The sequence below is a fragment of the Ciconia boyciana genome, chromosome 27 (genome assembly GCF_034638445.1).
Source record: "Ciconia boyciana chromosome 27, ASM3463844v1, whole genome shotgun sequence".
Taxonomy (NCBI): Eukaryota; Metazoa; Chordata; class Aves; order Ciconiiformes; family Ciconiidae; genus Ciconia; species Ciconia boyciana.
The window spans coordinates 3,209,276-3,227,500 of NC_132960.1; the positions used below are offsets into that span (position 1 = coordinate 3,209,276).

Sequence of the window (18,225 nt, forward strand, 5' to 3'; positions counted from 1 at the left end):
TTATTCTGCCTGAAGGAGCTCTTGGGCCTGCGGGTGGTCGTTGTGGTTCGCCGTCTTCCCGTGAACCTGTACTCGGTACACGCAGGTGTACTCTGGGTTTCCCAGTTGCTCTGCACCTGGAATTTGATGTAGCGAAAGGTCCTGGGAAGCTCCTTCTGTAAAGAAATGGGGGGAGGCATCATTACGCAGGTGGCAAGAGCCACAGCACATCGCCAGAGCCCCTCTGCCCGCACTCCCCTGCTGAGGGCCAAACGGCAGCCCTGACGAAGGAAGAAGCAAGGGCAACCAGACCCCTCTTTGCCAGGACCAAGGAGGAGCTTCTCGGTGCCTAGAAAGCAAAGGCCTGGCCTCAGAGGCTTGCTGAGGGGAGCTGTGGAAACCAGAGGCGCTTTGCTGCCTGGGCTGCCGTGGGACACGGGGAGAGTCCCGCTGAGGGGGGAGGACATCTGCCGTCCTCCTTCCTGCCGTCTCCCCTGAGGGGGACTGTTTCCCTTCCCGGACCCCTTCCCGCTGCTGCTTTCTCTGCGCTACCCGAAGGAAAAGGAAAGCCCTTGCAAAGGTGGGGCAGCTGCCTCGGCCAGCAGAGCAAAGCCCCTTTTGCTCTCCTCTTGCCGTCTTCCTGCAGGAGCCAGGAGCATGGGAGAGCAGAGGGGCTGGCTGGGGTGATCCCCCGCACTCTCTCCTCCAAGGACTTGCAGACAACCCTGCCTTCTTCCCGGGCATCCTGGCCACAGCTCTTGCGGTACCTGCACATGGAATGTCTGGAGCGATCTCCTTGTGCACATCGTAGGTGAATGTCCCCAGGAGAGTTTCTGCCGTTGCCTCATCCACTCCCTCAAAGACAAGAGACAAAGGGAGCGGGTCAGGCTCGAGCAGGGCGTCAGAAAAAGGGCATGCCGAGGCCGAACCCGGGAACCCCTCCCCACCTCCCTTGGCTCTAGTGGTAGTCTAGCACAGCTCAGGGTGACTCTGGGTCAGGGTGCTTTGAGCACGTGCTCCAGGATCTCTGCTTCATGGCCAAGGAAGAAGCCCCCAGAGGCACAGAACCCCCACGTGCCCCCACTGGTCCCCCAGGGGATGCGGTGCTCTGCAGGGGATGCGGTGCTCTGCGGTGCTCCGCCGCATCTGTCTGTCTCCCAGACAGATGTCTGAGAGAAGCCCCCGCGAGAAGCACGCCTCTGGTACAGCTTTTCCCCGCGGCCGGGCCCCCCCGAGAAGCGCAAGGCAAAGACTTACGGAGACAGCAAAGTCTTTGGGGCACTGCTGACTTCCCCGGAAGGAGAGACTGCCTCGGAGATATGCCAGATGGTGAAAGCCATCGGCCAGATTTGCTCAGGCAGCCGGATGACCACGTGGCCCCGAGATCCCTGGAAAGCCCAGCAGTTGCCAGGGGCAATACGGGTCTGAAACCAGAAAGCCACGACCATCAGCGGCAAGGCAGGCAAAGAGCCAACAGAGCTGCCTGTTTGGCCAGAAGCAGAGACCTTGCCTTGCCTGTGAGCTGCCATCCTGCTCGTAAATGAGTACAAGTTGACGGGCAGCAGGGCAATATGGAAGTGCTTCTACAAAACCTCTGGGCTCCACCTCCTTTCCCAAGCCAGCTCTGCTTTCTCAGAGCCTGCAGTGACAGGTCTCCCTCGTGTACCTCACCCCAGCGCCCTTCAAAGACTGCGCTGCAGCTGCAAGGTCCAGTGCAGACTTGGACCCTGCTCCAGACTTGGTAGACCAGATCAGGGCCGGGGGCCCAGAGGAGCGTCTCTCACTGCTTCCATGGCTCAGCAGCCCCCACCACTGCCACCCACTCCGGAAAGGGACCCTCAGGGACGCGGTATGGCAGTGGGGCTGTCAAGGGCAAAGTTCCTGGGCAAACTGCAGCCAAGGGTGGTGGGCAGGTCGCAGAAGCTGGGTTTCAGCTCGGTCCCCTCCTGATGGGAGGGCAGTGCTGTCAGGGATTGCGGGGCTCGGGAATGTGATGCAGACTGCAGGGCGGAGCGATAGGGCCGGGCTGAAGGGAAGTGCCGTGCACTTGGTCTGCCAATCCGAAAGCAAGGAGGTGACCCACAAGTCAGGACTTCCCCTGTGCTACCTGCAAGATTGTCTCTGGAGGGTTTGCAGAAGAGAAGCTGAATGGAGAAAGCCACCAGGTCTTCTTGCCTTCCCCACCATAACTCCTGGATGTCCTCTCCTCATCAATGGTGGCACCTGACATGAAGGTGGACAGAGATTAGGAGTTGAAGCAGTGCGTTAGGATGTATATCTCGGGCCTGAAAGCAGAGCTTGGCAGACTTTGGGGGAGTGCCATAGACAAACGGAGGGCAGCGAGACTTCCTGTCTGCATACCTATGGCTTCCAGAGCCCAGTCAGGCATCTGGAGGTAGTTTTCAAGCACCTTCTCAATTGCCGCCTCTGTCAACTGCAGAATTTCCTGGGAAAAAATGAGAATGGAGAGATGGCAGTGGACCCAAACACACGCACGGGCCGTTCTGCATGAACAGCGAGTCCTAGCACAGAGGCAAGGAGCGCCTCTGTGTCAGAAAACCCAAGGCAAGACCTGCCGGGAAAGGTGCCGACTTTGAGAATGCCAAGGGGAAGCAGCAGGAGGGAGCCCGGAAAGGCAGCGAGGTCTCTGATCTACCCCCAGCACCCTTACCTCTCTCTTCTCCTCTGGGACACCATGGTCTCCGAGGACCTCTCTCGCTGCCTGCAGTATGTTCCCCCTTGCAGCAGACACCTGAGCCGCCGTCTCCTCGAGCTCCCGCATCTTCTGCTCCAGCCAAGCCTGTGACTTCCTGGAGGCAAAGAGAAAGCAGGTCTTGTCCAGCAGCCGCCCAGCCTCTGCAGGCAGGCTCCAAACGCCGTGCAGAGAAAGGTCGGACGAGCTTGGGTCACCCCTCGCATCCCCTGGCCCCTTTCCTTCCTCTGGTTTCCAAATGGCTCCCTTCCACCACCGCAGGTAGGAGGCGGGGAAGGTCAGGAGCCCCTGGGCGCGAGGCGAGTGAGCGCAGGCAGCACGAAGCCAGCTGAGACGGCTCCACAGAGTGCATTTCTTGGCAAGAAAGCGCTCTTACCCCAGAGACTCCAGCTCCACTTCAGGAAGCCGCGATGCCTCCTGCAAGATAAAGAGGGGGTGGGATGTCCTCCTTAAGTAGTTTGTTTACTGCCCAAATTGACACTTTGGAGAGGCACTCCGCTGGAGCAAGCACGAGGAGCACTGCCAGGGCTTCCCAAAGGAGACTCCCCTAGGGAGAGCTGGCAGAATTCCCTGCTGCTTCGAGTCACTTTGGAGAGACCCCGACCCCAAGGTTTGGGCTCTTTAGCCAGCCACGTTCAGCAGAGCATCTTTCGGGTCTCTGTCTGGCGCCCCCCGCCCCAGGTTCTCCGAGAGGTATGCAGGCAGCAAAGGCACCTTCTGCCAAAGTGCTCCACGCTTCGGCCTGCCACCCTGCGGAGGTCACTCGGGAAGATCCGTTCTCCGTGTTGAACCCCATCCAGGCACTAAGGAGACTGCAGGACGAACAGGAGCACCCCCCACCCTCTGCCTCAGCAGTGATGGGCATTTTGACCAAGCACCCCACGTTCCCAGGGGAGGCAGGAGGGCAGAGCCACGGCCTTTGCAGGTCTTGGCTTTCCCACAGCAAGAGACACTTACCTGCAACGCTTCCTTTCCCCACACCGTTGAGCCCCAGCAGTAGACAACAGCTGTGGGTGCCGTTGTCAAGAGATGGTTATTTTCCTCAGGAGCTGGTCCCTCTCCCCAGGACTGAGGGGACCATTTTTGGTCAGGGATACTCACCCGACAGGATGGGGAGCAGCAGGAAAAGGAGCCTCAGGACCCTCCTGCCCTTCTGGTGGCTGTTGCATTGTCTAAGAGAGAGGGAACACTGTTGTTACCAAAGCCCACGGTTGGTACACATATTTGCCAGGGATCCGTTTAGGAGCTCGCTTGCTACCAGGTTCGTGTGCTCAGCACAGCTGCAAGCATGAGGGCCCAGGGCCTTTGGGAAGGTCTGGCCTGTTGCACACCACCCCTGGGACACAAAGACCTCTGGCCTGACACAGGAGCAGCAGCCTGGCCCCACTCGGCTCTCCCCAGAGAAGGGGCAGGGCCGTGCCCCCGGAATGGGATTGCTGGGCTGCCCAGCTGGAAGGCAGTAGTGCAGACAGCCCCCATGCTCTGGGGCTGCCTGCTCCTGCCGGGAAGCCAGGCAGCACACAAGGCTTCTGGCCTGATCCCTCTCTGCTTTCTGGGCCCTCTTGCACCCACCTGCCCAACCTGGCTGGCATCTCCACAGCCCCAGCGCACTGGCCAGACAGAGGGAAAAGCCTGTTCTCCTCCCGAGACCCAAGCACCTCTTTGCTAGGCATCCGCTAGCTGCTGAAAGCGCTCTGCTTCGCGCTACTGCCCACCTCTGCAGCGTGGGGTTTTATGGAGGGCAGCCAGTTATGACCTCACAAGAGCCGACTGGTGATGCCCATGATGACCTCAGAGGGGTTGCTGTGCCACCTGGGAGGGAGAAACCCTGTGGGTTAGCCCCTGCCCACACCTGCAGCTCCCGGAAACAAGGGACCCAGAAGCACGTGGGAGCACAGAGAGCAGCACCTCCTTTGGCTGCCCCGGCAAGCTGCTGGGCCGTTACACACCTCATCCTGTGCCAGGCGGTGGCATGCCCTGTCAAACTCCTGGCAGGAAGGTAGTTTTGTGAGAATCTGGGGAGTTTTAACACTGAATTAGCTCAGGGAATTGCCTTTTGCACACGGGCATTGCCAGCCGCTGATGGCAGGGCACTGCGCTGCTTCAGGAGAGGCTGTAGTCCCACGGGGGTTAGTCCAGAGGCAGTGCCGGTTTAAGCGCTCCCTCGAAACCCGGTGTGCAGGTGCTACAGACAAGCTCCGAGAGCCGGGCTCTTCCTTTTGTTGCCTCGCTGTAAAATAACTCCCGAAACACACGGAGTATGTTTAGAGAGGAGACATTGCCTTACTCTGCGCAGGGTGCAAGGTGGAATATTTCCACAAATCGAGCACGCCTATTGCAATTCTTTTCAGTATTTATACATGAAAGTTAACACACCCTGCCTATCTAATACATAATCATCAGACTAACTAACCATCCTCTTCTTCCATCGGTCCGTATTTTCTCCGCTTCGATTTAAAGCCACAGTGTGATTTTAATCCACTGCGCATGCCCGCAAGGAGTGTGTGTGGGGGGGGTTGTCCTTTCGTCCCCCAGTTGGGTCGGTGGTCACGATCTCCCCCTGCCGCCTTTACCTTTCCCCTAGTTACTGTGATTCCTGTTGTTTTCATGGCTGTTGTGGTGTCCCTTTATCTTTACGGCTCTCCCGGTAAGAGGATGTTCCCGTTATTGGTCTTCAAAGGGTTACAGCTTCGCATTCTGTTAGGACAAACACATGCCTGTTAGTAAAATATGCAGTGCCCGTACCCTCTTATCGAACGTAGGCATTATCTATTACCTTGAAGATTCTACAATTCTCACAGTCTCGGATGCTAGTTGCTATTTCTAACTGCCTATGACTCTCACACTCTAGTATGCTAATTTCTATTCTAACTCTGATCCCTTCTTAACTACTACTAACTCTTATACTATTTCTATTACTATTTCTATTTTATTCTAAAATACACACTCATATACTAAAATATTCTAAAATGCATACTCATATATATACGATTCAAGGTGACACTTTGCCCCGCGTCAGGCTCCTCACCCACCTCCTTGGGCGTTCGGCAGCCTGCAGGATTGAGCTGTGAGAGCACTGTGCGCATCCCCTCAGGGCGACTATGAGCGAGCTGGGCATGTGGGTACTCCACAGACGCCTGCGGGGCTGGCCTGGGAGCAGGGAGCCCAGTGCTGCCCAGGCTCCCAGGGCTGGGGTCAAGCAGCCTGGTGCGCAGGTCGCTTCAGGCTGGAAGACCAGCCGACGCAGACTCCCACCTCTACATGCACCCAGGGCTGCTCAGACGCACGTGTTTTCACACGCTTACTAACGGAGATGACGCTCTGCACTGTGGAAATGATCAGCAGCAAGGCTGGTGCTCTCTTTCTCCTTGTGCTGCTGTCCTGGCCTCCCTCCCTGCCTCCCTTCCTCCCTCTTCCCAGTGCTGGGGCCGGCCGCTGTCCCCAGGCCCTAGGAAGAGCTGCTGCAGGCACCCAGAGCGCTCCCCGGACAGCCCTGTGCCACCTCCTCTGCCTTGCTGGCTGCCCAGGGATGTTCCTTAGCCCACGGCCATCTGGGCACTGAGGGAATGTGCTGCTCCTGGCGAGCAGCTGGCTGGGGGCTGCTCCAGGTCATAGAATCATAGAATGGTTTGGCTTGGAAGGGGACCTTTAAAGGTCATTTAGTCCATGGGCAGGGACATCTTTCACTAGGTAAGTTGCTCAGAGCCCCATCCAACCTGACCTGGAACACTTCCAATGATGGGGCATCTACAACTTCTCTGGGCAACCTGTTTCAGTGTCTCACCACCCTTATTGTAAAACATTTCTTCCTTATGTCCAAGCTAAACCTGCCCTCTTTCAGTTTAAAACCATTGCCCCTTGTCCTGTCCCTACAAACCTTGGTAAAAGTCTCTCTCCGTCTTCCTTCTAAGCCCCCTTCACATATTGAAAGGCCGCAGGAAGGTCTGTCCAGAGCCTTCTCTTCTCCAGGCTCAACAACCCCAGCTCTCTCAGCCTTTCTTCATAGCAGAGGTGTTCCAGACCTTGGATCATTTTTGTGGCCCTCCTCTGGACCTGCTCTAACAGGACCGTGTCCCTCTTGTACCGGGGACCCCAGAGGTGGACGCAGTACTCCAGGTGGGGTCTAACGAGAGCGGAGTAGAGAGGAAGAATCCCCTCCCTCCACCTGCTGGCCACGTTTCTTTGGAGGCAGCCCAGGGTACAATTGGCTTCCTGGGCTGCGAGCGCACATGGCCGGCTCATGTCCAATTTTTCGTCCACCAGGATCCCCAAGTCCTTCTCCGCAGGGCTGCTCTCAATCCATTCATCCCCCAGTCTTTATTGATATTGGGGGTGGCCCTGACCAAGGTGCGGGACCTTGCACTGGGCCTTGTTGAACTTCACGAGAGGTTTGCTACACCACTCAGCTTGGTGTCCTCTGCAGACTTGCTGAGGGTGCACTCAATCCCACCGTCTATGGTGCTGATGAAGATATTCAGTAGCATTGGTCCCGGTACGGACCCTTGAGGGACACCAGTTTGTTACTGGTTTCCACTTGGACATTGTGCTCTTTGGACGTGGCCATCCAGCCAGTTCCTTATCCATCTAGCGGTCCCTCCGTCAAACCCGTGTCTCTCCAATTTAGCAGCAAGAATGTTGGGGGAGACCGTATCAAAGGCCGTACAGAAGCGTAGGTAGATGGCATCCGTAGCTCTTCCCTTGTCCACCGATGCAGTCCCTCCGTGGTAGTAGGCCACTGGATTAGTCAGGCACGATTTGTCCTTGGTGAAGCCACGTTGGCTGTCTGTAATCACCTCCCTGTCTTCAATATGTCTTGAAATGTCTTCCAGGAGGATGTGCTCCATGATCTTATCGGGCACGGATGCGCTGGAGGGGTCTGCAGCCCTCCTCAGGGGTGAGCCTCTGCAGGAGCATGGCAGATGTCTGCTGCTGTCAGGCTGGCCCAGCACAGGAGCGGCCCAGGACGAAAGGGCCCGACCTGAGCTGATCCTTCTTCAATCTGTCGGCTTGCCAGGACAACTGGCCAGGGCGTTTTGGCTGGAGCGCCCTTGGGAGGGAGCTGCGGCCTTCTCCTGTGGCTGCTGGGAAAAGCCCTGCCCTTACTGCAAGGCAGGGTGCTGGGCCTGGAGAAGAGGGAGCTGGGCGTGTAGCCAGAGAGGCTGTCCTCGGTCCCTCTGAGCTGTGTTCCTGCTGGCCTCTCTGCTCAGACACACACTGCCCAATGATGTGGCCTGCCTGAAGAAGGGCTCCCCTGCCCATCACCTTGCAGAGCCAGGGGGACCCTTGCAGAGCCAGTGCGGGACCCGCAAGGGAAGCCCCCCTCCCGCATGAAGCAGCTCCAGTGAGAAGGGGCACCTGCGAGCCAGGATGGCCCCAAGCCCTCTGTGCTGCCCGGCACTGCCTAGGAAATGAGAGAGGGCCCAGGGCCTTGCCGACAGGCCTGCTTCCCTCCTCTTCTCTGCCAGCGGGAGAGCTTTCCTGGGGCTGCGACACTGGGGCTCCCAGCGACACTGGAGCTTTGTTGAGCGACCCTGGGCTGCGGAAGCTGGAGCTGGACCATCGGGGGCTTCTCCTTCGAGCCCCATTCCCTGCCCCGTCCCTTGCAGCTGGGATCACGAGCATCCGTCTCCTGAGGGAGAAAGCTCCCTTCCCCACTAGTGGTGCAAGCTGTTGGAAGCTCCCTGGAAGAACTTTTACAAGGAACATACACAAGTCGAGCTGCCACACATCTTCTTTGTTTTATTATTCTGCCTGAAGGAGCTCTTGGGCCTGCGGGTGGTCGTTGTGGTTCGCCGTCTTCCCGTGAACCTGTACTCGGTACACGCAGGTGTACTCTGGGTTTCCCCAGTTGCTCTGCACCTGGAATTTGATGTAGCGAAAGGTCCTGGGAAGCTCCTTCTGTAAAGAAATGGGGGGAGGCATCATTACGCAGGTGGCAAGAGCCACAGCACATCGCCAGAGCCCCCTCTGCCCGCACTCCCCCTGCTGAGGGCCAAACGGCAGCCCTGACGAAGGAAGAAGCAAGGGCAACCAGACCCCTCTTTGCCAGGACCAAGGAGGAGCTTCTCGGTGCCTAGAAAGCAAAGGCCTGGCCTCAGAGGCTTGCTGAGGGGAGCTGTGGAAACCAGAGGCGCTTTGCTGCCTGGGCTGCCGTGGGACACGGGGAGAGTCCCGCTGAGGGGGGAGGACATCTGCCGTCCTCCTTCCTGCCGTCTCCCCTGAGGGGGACTGTTTCCCTTCCCGGACCCCTTCCCGCTGCTGCTTTCTCTGCGCTACCCGAAGGAAAAGGAAAGCCCTTGCAAAGGTGGGGCAGCTGCCTCGGCCAGCAGAGCAAAGCCCCTTTTGCTCTCCTCTTGCCGTCTTCCCTGCAGGAGCCAGGAGCATGGGAGAGCAGAGGGGCTGGCTGGGGTGATCCCCCGCACTCTCTCCTCCAAGGACTTGCAGACAACCCTGCCTTCTTCCCGGGCATCCTGGCCACAGCTCTTGCGGTACCTGCACATGGAATGTCTGAGCGATCTCCTTGTGCACATCGTAGGTGAATGTCCCCAGGAGAGTTTCTGCCGTTGCCTCATCCACTCCCTCAAAGACAAGAGACAAAGGGAGCGGGTCAGGCTCGAGCAGGGCGTCAGAAAAAGGGCATGCCGAGGCCGAACCCGGGAACCCCTCCCCACCTCCCTTGGCTCTAGTGGTAGTCTAGCACAGCTCAGGGTGACTCTGGGTCAGGGTGCTTTGAGCACGTGCTCCAGGATCTCTGCTTCATGGCCAAGGAAGAAGCCCCCAGAGGCACAGAACCCCCACGTGCCCCCACTGGTCCCCCAGGGGATGCGGTGCTCTGCAGGGGATGCGGTGCTCTGCGGTGCTCCGCCGCATCTGTCTGTCTCCCAGACAGATGTCTGAGAGAACGCCCCGCGAGAAGCACGCCTCTGGTACAGCTTTTCCCCGCGGCCGGGCCCCCCCGAGAAGCGCAAGGCAAAGACTTACGGAGACAGCAAAGTCTTTGGGGGCACTGCTGACTTCCCCGGAAGGAGAGACTGCCTCGGAGATATGCCAGATGGTGAAAGCCATCGGCCAGATTTGCTCAGGCAGCCGGATGACCACGTGGCCCCGAGATCCCTGGAAAGCCCAGCAGTTGCCAGGGGCAATACGGGTCTGAAACCAGAAAGCCACGACCATCAGCGGCAAGGCAGGCAAAGAGCCAACAGAGCTGCCTGTTTGGCCAGAAGCAGAGACCTTGCCTTGCCTGTGAGCTGCCATCCTGCTCGTAAATGAGTACAAGTTGACGGGCAGCAGGGCAATATGGAAGTGCTTCTACAAAACCTCTGGGCTCCACCTCCTTTCCCAAGCCAGCTCTGCTTTCTCAGAGCCTGCAGTGACAGGTCTCCCTCGTGTACCTCACCCCAGCGCCCTTCAAAGACTGCGCTGCAGCTGCAAGGTCCAGTGCAGACTTGGACCCTGCTCCAGACTTGGTAGACCAGATCAGGGCCGGGGGCCCAGAGGAGCGTCTCTCACTGCTTCCATGGCTCAGCAGCCCCCACCACTGCCACCCACTCCGGAAAGGGACCCTCAGGGACGCGGTATGGCAGTGGGGCTGTCAAGGGCAAAGTTCCTGGGCAAACTGCAGCCAAGGGTGGTGGGCAGGTCGCAGAAGCTGGGTTTCAGCTCGGTCCCCTCCTGATGGGAGGGCAGTGCTGTCAGGGATTGCGGGGCTCGGGAATGTGATGCAGACTGCAGGGCGGAGCGATAGGGCCGGGCTGAAGGGAAGTGCCGTGCACTTGGTCTGCCAATCCGAAAGCAAGGAGGTGACCCACAAGTCAGGACTTCCCTGTGCTACCTGCAAGATTGTCTCTGGAGGGTTTGCAGAAGAGAAGCTGAATGGAGAAAGCCACCAGGTCTTCTTGCCTTCCCCACCATAACTCCTGGATGTCCTCTCCTCATCAATGGTGGCACCTGACATGAAGGTGGACAGAGATTAGGAGTTGAAGCAGTGCGTTAGGATGTATATCTCGGGCCTGAAAGCAGAGCTTGGCAGACTTTGGGCGAGTGCCATAGACAAACGGAGGGCAGCGAGACTTCCTGTCTGCATACCTATGGCTTCCAGAGCCCAGTCAGGCATCTGGAGGTAGTTTTCAAGCACCTTCTCAATTGCCGCCTCTGTCAACTGCAGAATTTCCTGGGAAAAAATGAGAATGGAGAGATGGCAGTGGACCCAAACACACGCACGGGCCGTTCTGCATGAACAGCGAGTCCTAGCACAGAGGCAAGGAGCGCCTCTGTGTCAGAAAACCCAAGGCAAGACCTGTCGGGAAAGGTGCCGACTTTGAGAATGCCAAGGGGAAGCAGCAGGAGGGAGCCCGGAAAGGCAGCGAGGTCTCTGATCTACCCCCAGCACCCTTACCTCTCTCTTCTCCTCTGGGACACCATGGTCTCCGAGGACCTCTCTCGCTGCCTGCAGTATGTTCCCCCTTGCAGCAGACACCTGAGCCGCCGTCTCCTCGAGCTCCCGCATCTTCTGCTCCAGCCAAGCCTGTGACTTCCTGGAGGCAAAGAGAAAGCAGGTCTTGTCCAGCAGCCGCCCAGCCTCTGCAGGCAGGCTCCAAACGCCGTGCAGAGAAAGGTCGGACGAGCTTGGGTCACCCCTCGCATCCCCTGGCCCCTTTCCTTCCTCTGGTTTCCAAATGGCTCCCTTCCACCACCGCAGGTAGGAGGCGGGGAAGGTCAGGAGCCCCTGGGCGCGAGGCGAGTGAGCGCAGGCAGCACGAAGCCAGCTGAGACGGCTCCACAGAGTGCATTTCTTGGCAAGAAAGCGCTCTTACCCCAGAGACTCCAGCTCCACTTCAGGAAGCCGCGATGCCTCCTGCAAGATAAAGAGGGGGTGGGATGGCCTCCTTAAGTAGTTTGTTTACTGCCCAAATTGACACTTTGGAGAGGCACTCCGCTGGAGCAAGCACGAGGAGCACTGCCAGGGCTTCCCAAAGGAGACTCCCCTAGGGAGAGCTGGCAGAATTCCCTGCTGCTTCGAGTCACTTTGGAGAGACCCCGACCCCAAGGTTTGGGCTCTTTAGCCAGCCACGTTCAGCAGAGCATCTTTCGGGTCTCTGTCTGACCCCCCCGCCCCAGGTTCTCCGAGAGGTATGCAGGCAGCAAAGGCACCTTCTGCCAAAGTGCTCCACGCTTCGGCCTGCCACCCTGCGGAGGTCACTCGGGAAGATCCGTTCTCTGTGTTGAACCCCATCCAGGCACTAAGGAGACTGCAGGACGAACAGGAGCACCCCCCACCCTCTGCCTCAGCAGTGATGGGCATTTTTGACCAAGCACCCCACGTTCCCAGGGGAGGCAGGAGGGCAGAGCCACGGCCTTTGCAGGTCTTGGCTTTCCCACAGCAAGAGACACTTACCTGCAACGCTTCCTTTCCCCACACCGTTGAGCCCCAGCAGTAGACAACAGCTGTGGGTGCCGTTGTCAAGAGATGGTTATTTTCCTCAGGAGCTGGTCCCTCTCCCCAGGACTGAGGGGACCATTTTGGTCAGGGATACTCACCCGACAGGATGGGGAGCAGCAGGAAAAGGAGCCTCAGGACCCTCCTGCCCTTCTGGTGGCTGTTGCATTGTCTAAGAGAGAGGGAACACTGTTGTTACCAAAGCCCACGGTTGGTACACATATTTGCCAGGGATCCGTTTAGGAGCTCGCTTGCTACCAGGTTCGTGTGCTCAGCACAGCTGCAAGCATGAGGGCCCAGGGCCTTTGGGAAGGTCTGGCCTGTTGCACACCACCCCTGGGACACAAAGACCTCTGGCCTGACACAGGAGCAGCAGCCTGGCCCCACTCGGCTCTCCCCAGAGAAGGGGCAGGGCCGTGCCCCCGGAATGGGATTGCTGGGCTGCCCAGCTGGAAGGCAGTAGTGCAGACAGCCCCCATGCTCTGGGGCTGCCTGCTCCTGCCGGGAAGCCAGGCAGCACACAAGGCTTCTGGCCTGATCCCTCTCTGCTTTCTGGGCCCTCTTGCACCCACCTGCCCAACCTGGCTGGCATCTCCACAGCCCCAGCGCACTGGCCAGACAGAGGGAAAAGCCTGTTCTCCTCCCGAGACCCAAGCACCTCTTTGCTAGGCATCCGCTAGCTGCTGAAAGCGCTCTGCTTCGCGCTACTGCCCACCTCTGCAGCGTGGGGTTTTATGGAGGGCAGCCAGTTATGACCTCACAAGAGCCGACTGGTGATGCCCATGATGACCTCAGAGGGGTTGCTGTGCCACCTGGGAGGGAGAAACCCTGTGGGTTAGCCCCTGCCCACACCTGCAGCTCCCGGAAACAAGGGACCCAGAAGCACGTGGGAGCACAGAGAGCAGCACCTCCTTTGGCTGCCCCGGCAAGCTGCTGGGCCGTTACACACCTCATCCTGTGCCAGGCGGTGGCATGCCCTGTCAAACTCCTGGCAGGAAGGTAGTTTTGTGAGAATCTGGGGAGTTTTAACACTGAATTAGCTCAGGGAATTGCCTTTTTGCACACGGGCATTGCCAGCCGCTGATGGCAGGGCACTGCGCTGCTTCAGGAGAGGCTGTAGTCCCACGGGGGTTAGTCCAGAGGCAGTGCCGGTTTAAGCGCTCCCCTCGAAACCCGGTGTGCAGGTGCTACAGACAAGCTCCGAGAGCCGGGCTCTTCCTTTTGTTGCCTCGCTGTAAAATAACTCCCGAAACACACGGAGTATGTTTAGAGAGGAGACATTGCCTTACTCTGCGCAGGGTGCAAGGTGGAATATTTCCACAAATCGAGCACGCCTATTGCAATTCTTTTCAGTATTTATACATGAAAGTTAACACACCCTGCCTATCTAATACATAATCATCAGACTAACTAACCATCCTCTTCTTCCATCGGTCCGTATTTTCTCCGCTTCGATTTAAAGCCACAGTGTGATTTTAATCCACTGCGCATGCCCGCAAGGAGTGGGGGGGTTGTCCTTTCGTCCCCAGTTGGGTCGGTGGTCACGATCTCCCCTGCCGCCTTTACCTTTCCCCTAGTTACTGTGATTCCTGTTGTTTTCATGGCTGTTGTGGTGTCCCTTTATCTTTACGGCTCTCCCGGTAAGAGGATGTTCCCGTTATTGGTCTTCAAAGGGTTACAGCTTCGCATTCTGTTAGGACAAACACATGCCTGTTAGTAAAATATGCAGTGCCCGTACCCTCTTATCGAACGTAGGCATTATCTATTACCTTGAAGATTCTACAATTCTCACAGTCTCGGATGCTAGTTGCTATTTCTAACTGCCTATGACTCTCACACTCTAGTATGCTAATTTCTATTCTAACTCTGATCCCTTCTTAACTACTACTAACTCTTATACTATTTCTATTACTATTTCTATTTTATTCTAAAATACACACTCATATACTAAAATATTCTAAAATGCATACTCATATATATACGATTCAAGGTGACACTTTGCCCCGCGTCAGGCTCCTCACCCACCTCCTTGGGCGTTCGGCAGCCTGCAGGATTGAGCTGTGAGAGCACTGTGCGCATCCCCTCAGGGCGACTATGAGCGAGCTGGGCATGTGGGTACTCCACAGACGCCTGCGGGGCTGGCCTGGGAGCAGGGAGCCCAGTGCTGCCCAGGCTCCCAGGGCTGGGGTCAAGCAGCCTGGTGCGCAGGTCGCTTCAGGCTGGAAGACCAGCCGACGCAGACTCCCACCTCTACATGCACCCAGGGCTGCTCAGACGCACGTGTTTTCACACGCTTACTAACGGAGATGACGCTCTGCACTGTGGAAATGATCAGCAGCAAGGCTGGTGCTCTCTTTCTCCTTGTGCTGCTGTCCTGGCCTCCCTCCCTGCCTCCCTTCCTCCCTCTTCCCAGTGCTGGGGCCGGCCGCTGTCCCCAGGCCCTAGGAAGAGCTGCTGCAGGCACCCAGAGCGCTCCCCGGACAGCCCTGTGCCACCTCCTCTGCCTTGCTGGCTGCCCAGGGATGTTCCTTAGCCCACGGCCATCTGGGCACTGAGGGAATGTGCTGCTCCTGGCGAGCAGCTGGCTGGGGGCTGCTCCAGGTCATAGAATCATAGAATGGTTTGGCTTGGAAGGGGACCTTTAAAGGTCATTTAGTCTAACCCCCCTGCCATGGGCAGGGACATCTTTCACTAGGTAAGTTGCTCAGAGCCCCATCCAACCTGACCTGGAACACTTCCAATGATGGGGCATCTACAACTTCTCTGGGCAACCTGTTTCAGTGTCTCACCACCCTTATTGTAAAACATTTCTTCCTTATGTCCAAGCTAAACCTGCCCTCTTTCAGTTTAAAACCATTGCCCCTTGTCCTGTCCCTACAAACCTTGGTAAAAAGTCTCTCTCCGTCTTCCTTCTAAGCCCCCTTCACATATTGAAAGGCCGCAGGAAGGTCTGTCCAGAGCCTTCTCTTCTCCAGGCTCAACAACCCCAGCTCTCTCAGCCTTTCTTCATAGCAGAGGTGTTCCAGACCTTGGATCATTTTTGTGGCCCTCCTCTGGACCTGCTTTAACAGGACCGTGTCCCTCTCGTACCGGGGACCCCAGAGGTGGACGCAGTACTCCAGGTGGGGTCTAACGAGAGCGGAGTAGAGGGGAAGAATCCCCTCCCTCCACCTGCTGGCCACGTTTCTTTGGAGGCAGCCCAGGGTACAATTGGCTTCCTGGGCTGCGAGCGCACATGGCCGGCTCATGTCCAATTTTTCGTCCACCAGGATCCCCAAGTCATTCTCCGCAGGGCTGCTCTCAATCCATCACTAGTGGGGTAGCTGTTGGAAGCTCCCTGGAAGAACTTTTACAAGGAACATACACAAGTCGAGCTGCCAAATATCTTCTTTTTTTTATTATACTTCCTGAAGGAGCTCTTCAGCTGACGGGCCTGAAGGGCCTGCGGGTGGTCGTTGGGGTTCGCCATCTTCCTGTGAACCTGTACTCAGTACATAGAGGTGGGCAGGCAAGAGCCGTCGTGGGCCGTGCACAGGCAGAAGGGAAAGCAGGAGCCACCTCCCTCTGACCCGTCAGCTGACATTCATTGAAGAGGTCACACACTTGTCCTGCAATCACAGACTTCTTTCTTTATTTCAAAACAACTGGGACCTCCCTGGGCAGCTCCCTAAGGCGGCCGCCAGCTTTGGTGGCAGGACCCAGTTGAGGACGTCCGTCTTCAGGAGGACTAGGAGGAGGACGGCGAGCTGCAGGAAGGCGAGGAACAGAAGAAGGCTCCTGGGGGACAGGAGAGAGGAGTCAGGCAGAGCAGGGTGCAAATGTGTCTCAGCTCTTTCCAACCACCCTCTTCGAATGCCACCGTGGGACTTCGCACCCTGCTGGGCACAACGCTCCCAGCTCAGGGCTGGGCTGAAGGGCCCAGGCATCTCTCGCAGCTCTACTCTACATCTGCCCAGTGGGCCCCCAGATCCCCGTGCTACGCCCCCCAAGCTGGGAAGAGAAGAAATACTGCACCATTTCATCCCAGAGAAGGCCAAAGCTGCCCGATACCCTTGGACCACTGGCACGGGCATCCCACTGCCTATGGAAGAGCCCCGGCACCCCGAGCCCCCTGGGCAACTCACCGCAGCCAAGAAGTGATCTTCTGCCTCCTTGATGCCAGCCGCCCCTCCTACAGGCCAAGGCACAGCAGGGACATGTGTTGGGGTGTGCGAGGTGGACGAGGTTTGGGGGCTCAGACCCTCCCTCGTCCCCGCTGAGACCGGTGCCCCCGTGGCCCCCGGCCACAGTGCAGACCCTTCCCTCCCCAAGGCCCACAGCGGGGTTGTCTCTCCTACCAGCCGCACAGCCACCATCTCCTGCAGCAGCGACTCCTCCGTCTTGTCTGCCTGCGCCGTCTTCCCCCTGCTACGGACACCGTGGGGTTTGGGGCTGTGAAAAGAGACCTCGGCCAGCATGGCAAACCCCGGGTGGCCAACAGGGAGCCAGGGTGCTGCCCAGCCTCTGCTGGGGCTGGCACCAGGCACCCCCGCCGTCCCAGCACTGCACAGACCCACCCCCCGCCCCTGTCCCACCCCAGGCCTGCGGGGCGTGGAGGAGAGCCTGGGAGCTGCTTAGAGTTGCGCAGAGCTGCTTCCACGAGTCCCGAGTTGCTCAGAGGTGTTTTGAGCCGCTTAGGAGAAGACAAAGGGCTCTCCACAGCAGGCTGGAGGAGCGGACAGGAGCCAGAAAGATGTCTGCAAGCGGCACAGCTCTGCCCGGAGCTGCTCAGCACCCCCACCCCGCTGCCCCAGGTTTCAGTCAGGGCCCCACGGCCACTCACAAAGCTGCTGGCTCTCGGAGGCCTTCCCGTCTCTCCAGGAGGTGCCGGAGCTTGCTCCTGAGCAGCTGGACAAGCAAAGGTCCCGGTCAGGAGTCCAGGCCATGCCTGCTCTGAGGGGCTTCCCCCCACAGACATGCTGAGCCCCCGTCCCTCCTGTCCCCAGTACCTTCGTGACCTCAACCTGCTCCTGAAGACCTTCTCTCAACTCTGGCCAGGGCTCCCACTGCAAAGCAAGTGGGACACATTGCAGGGAGCCGTGGTGGGAAAGGGCATCCCCAGTCAGACCCCAGGGCACTGGGAGGTCAGGCCAGGGACAGGGCAACAGGCACCCAGGTGTCCTGGGGCTAGCGCCATTGCCCAGCAGCTCCGGCCACCCCGTGAGGGATTTCTGGATGCGGGTCACAGACCTTGATCAGCTCCCGCGCTGCTGGGCCTCCCTCTGCCTCTCCGTGAAAGAGCTTTGCCTGGCAAAGAGGAAGGAACAGGAACATCTCCAGGAGGAGCAGGCGGTGGAGCAGGACCCCCAGGACACTGGCCGGGGCCCAACGCCACACTACCCAGCACCCCCCTCCAGCCCATGCCCGAGTTCCTGTTACACACAGCGTCCCCAGACACACCAGTGAGGGTCACTCGTCCCACCCCTTCCCCAAAGCCATAGTGCTGTGCCTGCAGACCCACATCAGGCTCCCCTGTGCAGCACAGCCACAGCCAAGAGCCTGGGGGATAGCCAGAGGCCCGATCCCTCCATCATGGCCAGAGGCCATATCCCACAGTAAACATCCTCCCCAGCCACACCACTGCCCGTGGCTGCTGGGGTGCACGGACCCAGCACTGGCACCCCCCCTCCCTGACCCCGTCAGGACAGGCCTCCTTCTCCCCTCTACCTTCTGTGCCTCTTCCAGGCCGGCGGCTGCCTCCTGTTTGCCACCTCAACGCGCTCCTGCGGGAGAGGAGAGGAAGAGGAGCAGCCATCAGGGCACTGAGACACTCCCAGGAGTGGCATTATCCCCTCCCGGCTCCCTTTGGGCACGTCCTTTGCCCTCGCGTCCCCTCTCAGTCCCAGCCCTGCAGGCACTGTGGGCAGACAGAGGGACCCCCAGGCCCAACTCCGGACACGGTCCACACCTGGACATGGTCCTGAGCCACTGGCTCTGGGTGACCCCGCTTTGAGCAGGGGCATTGCACAAGACAAGATGATCTCCACAGGTCCCTGCCAACCTCGACCCCTCTGTGATTCGCTAAACTCACCTTCATCCGGGCCATCCACTCCTCCAG

The 18,225-nt window shown here is 58.5% G+C and overlaps 2 protein-coding genes across 2 annotated transcripts; both read right to left on the reverse strand.

Annotated features, from left to right (window-relative positions):
• On the reverse strand, positions 1–7,536 carry LOC140644363 (SUN domain-containing protein 3-like). The gene is given in 10 exon segments (XM_072847096.1): positions 1–101; positions 104–155; positions 747–764; positions 766–845; positions 1,247–1,403; positions 2,087–2,202; positions 2,341–2,425; positions 2,651–2,789; positions 4,454–4,504; positions 7,298–7,536. Coding segments are annotated over 10 exon segments (1,038 nt in total).
• An 898-nt stretch (positions 7,537–8,434) lies between these two features.
• Positions 8,435–15,597, reverse strand: LOC140644364 (SUN domain-containing protein 3-like). The gene is made up of 8 exons (XM_072847098.1): positions 15,533–15,597; positions 12,890–12,940; positions 11,088–11,226; positions 10,778–10,862; positions 10,524–10,639; positions 9,674–9,841; positions 9,185–9,271; positions 8,435–8,590 (listed from the first exon to the last, which is right to left on the reverse strand). Exons 1-8 carry the CDS (start codon positions 15,595–15,597, stop codon positions 8,435–8,437), a joined length of 867 nt encoding a protein of 288 aa, XP_072703199.1.
• Positions 15,598–18,225: the final 2,628 nt, after the last annotated feature.